General features: G+C 36.1%; 1 protein-coding gene across 1 annotated transcript; it reads right to left on the reverse strand.

The window, feature by feature from the left end:
• Window positions 1-214: 214 nt before the first annotated feature.
• LOC146915102 (uncharacterized) lies at window positions 215-3,880 on the reverse strand. The gene is made up of 3 exons (XM_085721238.1): window positions 2,435-3,880; window positions 829-2,122; window positions 215-582 (listed from the first exon to the last, which is right to left on the reverse strand). The coding sequence occupies exons 1-3, from the start codon at window positions 3,878-3,880 to the stop codon at window positions 215-217; spliced, it is 3,108 nt and encodes a 1,035-aa protein (XP_085577364.1).
• Between the last annotated feature and the right edge of the window lie 372 nt (window positions 3,881-4,252).

Below are 4,252 nucleotides of genomic sequence, written 5' to 3' on the forward strand. Positions count from 1 at the left end.
ACAAGAAAAGAATTTCTTGATAAGATCAAGGATGGTTCAATCCAGAACCACAAGAGACAAAGCTCTCAATACACATATGTGTAAAATTCTATAAAATTCAACTTATCTTTTTTTTTTTTTTTAACTAGTGATGCAAAGCATCACAAAATATCATATATAAAAAGAAAGAGAAATACAAAACGGATAGGTTGGAGGACTATACCAAAGCCAACCTTCAAAAATTTACAAATCTGTAGTTAGGAAGTCCTAACTTGTTCCTAATCATTTCCTGTCTAATCTCATTTGGAGCTTCATCCCACCATATTGTATCATTGATAGATAAGCCCATATTAGCCAAAAGATCAGCACAAGTGTTTCCCTCTCTAAAGATGTGACTAATTATGAAATTTATTTGTTTGGCCTTGATCAAACAGTTAGACCATCTATTTCTTATGTGCCAAGGAACAATGAAAGATGATGAAAATGCAAGCATAACAATTTTTGAATCTGTTTCTAACCAAAAATTCCTCCAACCTTTTACATGAGCAACCTCTATGGCAATCATTGCTGCACTGAATTCTGCCATGATGGCTGAACCAGGCCCTAGGTTACATGCAAAACAACCCATACAGTCAGCATCAGAGTTTCTAAAAATTCCACCACAAGAAGATTGCATTTGATTGGAAATTGAAGCGCCATCTGTGGTTCATTTAGTCCAATTTTGATAAGGTGGAGACCAAATGACTTCTTTAATCAAGGGAGCATTAGGAGGATGCACTTTAATGTTAAAATGCTTCAAAATTATAAAATCTTGCATTGGACAGTGGCCAGAAGTTTTTGAGAAATTACCTGACAAAGCTACATTAGATGTTATGTGATTAATTGCAGTCCTCCAAGGGATGAGCTTATCATTGAACCTGGATTCATTCCTAACAAACCAAATGGTACATAAGGTATTGATGAGGCTGGCCTTGACTGCAATCTTGCATTGAGCAGACAAATTTCTGTTACAAATCTTCCACACATCGTCAATATTAGAAAACTGCAGATTAATGTTGAGCACAGTAGAGAGCCAGTTCCACAGTCTAGAAGCATAAGTACACTCAAAGAAAAGATGATAAGAAGTTTCAGCATGATTTGAGCAGCAGTTGCATATTGAAGGAAGAAAGCACCCTCTAAGAGAAAGGTTATCATCAGTAGGCAGCTTATTATGCATTAATCTCCAGACAGTTAGAGATTTTGATGGAGGAATATCAGGTGACCAAATAGTTTTGGCCCAGTGAATATTTTGACCAGAAGGTGCTTTATGGAGATAAGCATCTTTGAATGTGAAATCACCTTTACTAGAGTTTAACCAGATTAGTTTATCTGGTTTTTTTTCCAAAGGGATTGTTACCTGATCCACAAGAGAGGTTATGATGGGGAAGGCATTTGAAACTGATTGAGGGATTCTCCAATGAAAGTCTTGAATGAAATCGCAAACTTTTGCTGATAAAAATATTGAGACTGTAGGAGGGATGCTTAGAGTGTTGATTATGAGATCACCACACCAGTGATCTTTCCAAAAATTAATTGTTTCTCCATCTCCTAGAAGCCATTTTGTGTTCTCTATGATAGTGTTATATTCAGTTTTTATGCTGCTCCATATTGATGAAAAAATGTGGTACTGAATGACCTTGTTCTTCTTAATGACTCTACTTCTGAGAACTTTTGCCCAAGATTCCTGTGAAGTAATCATGCTCCAGCATAGTCTAAGGTTAGCAGCCTGATTGATACAGGAAATTGATCTGATACCAAGGCCCCCTTCAGATGTAGGCTTGCATACTTTCTTCCATGACACTGTTAATAACTTCCTTTTGGATATATCCCCACTCCATATGAAGTTTCTGATGCATTTCTCTAAATCTTTTATCATACTCATAGGCCAATCATAAATTGTGATAGTGTGTATAAGCATCCCTTGTATGACTGCCTTAACCAGTTGAACTCTTCCAGCTATGGAAAGCAAAGAAGCTTTCCAAGCTGATAATTTACTTTTGATTTTATCAGCTATATTTTGAAAATAAATGTTCTTTGGTTTCCCTTTGAAAATGGGAGCCCCAAGGTAGTTAAATGGAAACGTACCCTGCTGAAAACCAAGTAGCTGAATGAAAGAATTCAAGGTAGCCTATGGAATGGAGTCTGAGTATAAAGTAGATTTGCTGGCATTGATTATCTGTCCTGAGCAAAAAGCATAATTAGTAAATAATTTTTGGAGATTCTTTATGCATGAAATTCTACCTCTGCAAAAAAGCATAATATCATCAGCGTATAAAACATGAGATGGAATGTTGCATTGATTGGAAGCTTTTATCAGATCAATCTTGTTTTCCTGCACCAATTTTGTTATCCATCTACTCAACACATCTTCTGCAATGCAAAACAAAAGGGGGGAGAGGGGGTCACCCTGTCTGACCCCTCTCTGACACTGAAAATATCCTCTCTGAGCACCATTAATAGAGACAGATAAAGTTGCTGATTCCAAAATACTTTTGATCCAAAAGCAAAATTTCTGATTAAAGCCAAATTGGTGAAGCACTTTGAGAAGAAAACCCCAATCTAAAGTATCAAAAGCCTTTGATATGTCAATTTTCATTGCCAGGTTTCCACCAAAAGCTTTCTTGTGTAGCAAGTTAGCAGCTTCAGAAGTTAATAAAATACAATCCTTAATCTGCCTACCCTTGATGAAGCCTCTTTGTTCCTCTGATATGATGAAAGGCATGATTGTAGCAAGTCTATCAGCAAGAATTTTGGTGACAATCTTGAATTTGAAATTTGCTAGAGCTATTGGTCTAAACTGCTCAACTATTTCTGCATTTTCAACTTTAGGAATAAGAACAACAGTATTGGCATTATAATTAGGCATGATCCAACCATCTGTGTAGAATTGAATGACTGCATTATAAACATCTAATTGAATAATGCTCCAATATGTTTGAAAGAAAGTAGCTCCAAACCCATCAGGTCCAGGGGCTCCGTCTTTATTCAAGGAGAACACTGCATTTTTTATTTCTTCCATAGATGGCAAAATGGTGAGCATGTTGTTTGTCTCTTCAGTAATCAGATTAGGAACTACATCTTCCACCAGTGTATTAACCTGCAAAAAAGAGTTAGAAGAAAAAAGATTTTTAAAGTAATTTGTAATGTGCTCTGCAATTTCATTTGGCTCATGTAAGGTGATTTCTCCATGTTTAATATAGGTAATGAGCTTGTTTGTGTTTTTTATCTTTGCAATTCTGTGAAAATAGCTAGTATTCCTATCCCCTTGAGAGTGCCAGTCAACTCTAGCTTTCTCTTTCCAGAATGCTTCTTGTATATTCAGGGCTGCATCTAATTTCATCTGTGCATGTTTTTGGAGATTGAGGAGAGCATCAGAAGAACCATTTGAGTCAATTTGAAGCTGAATATCATTAAGACATGTTTCTGCTTCTTTCACCTTGATATGAACATCACCAAAAATGTTTTTATTCCACTCCTTCAAAGTAAACTTCAATCTTTTCAACTTTTGAGATAAAATAAACATAGGGCATCCAACAATTGGAGCATTCCAAGAGTCAGATATCAGCTTCTCACAGCCTTCATTCAACGTCCACATTTTCATAAACTTGAATTGAGAAACAAATTTGTTTGTGTTGTTTTGAAATTCAAAAAGGATTGGGAAATGGTCAGAACTAGTTTTGGTAAGTGTTGTGACTGACAGGTTTGTGCACATATCTATCCAGGACTGATTACAAATCACCCTATCAAGTCTTTTTTCAGTGTAAGCATTACCTTCCCTACCATTTGCCCAAGTATAAAAGGCACCTCTAGTAGGTAGGTAAACCAACTCATTGCTATCGGTCCATTGAACAAAGTCAGACATTGGTATTCTTGCTGGTGAATGAGCTCCTCTATATTCATGTGAACCAAGAACAGTATTGTAATCTCCAACAAAGGTTCAGGGTATAATGTGGTTGGCTTGAAGGTCAGTTAGTCTATTCCATAGGTGTCTTCTTCTGATATAGTAGGTAGAAGCATAGATTGCAACAATGCCTAAGGTTAAGTTATTGTTTGTGATAGTGAAGGATATATCTTGGTCATTTTCTGATATTATGGTTGGGTTTAAAGTGTTAGAACAGAAGCACCAAAGATTAGATAACAAGTTTTCTCTTTTATTCATAGAAAAAAACTTGTAACCCAAATCTATGAAGCCATCTTGTTGAAAATCTATGTATAGGTATCCAAGGCTCAGATA

Source organism: Medicago sativa, chromosome 6 (genome assembly GCF_051527215.1).
Source record: "Medicago sativa cultivar Bolivia chromosome 6, Bolivia_mono, whole genome shotgun sequence".
In the NCBI taxonomy this organism is placed as follows: Eukaryota; Viridiplantae; Streptophyta; class Magnoliopsida; order Fabales; family Fabaceae; genus Medicago; species Medicago sativa.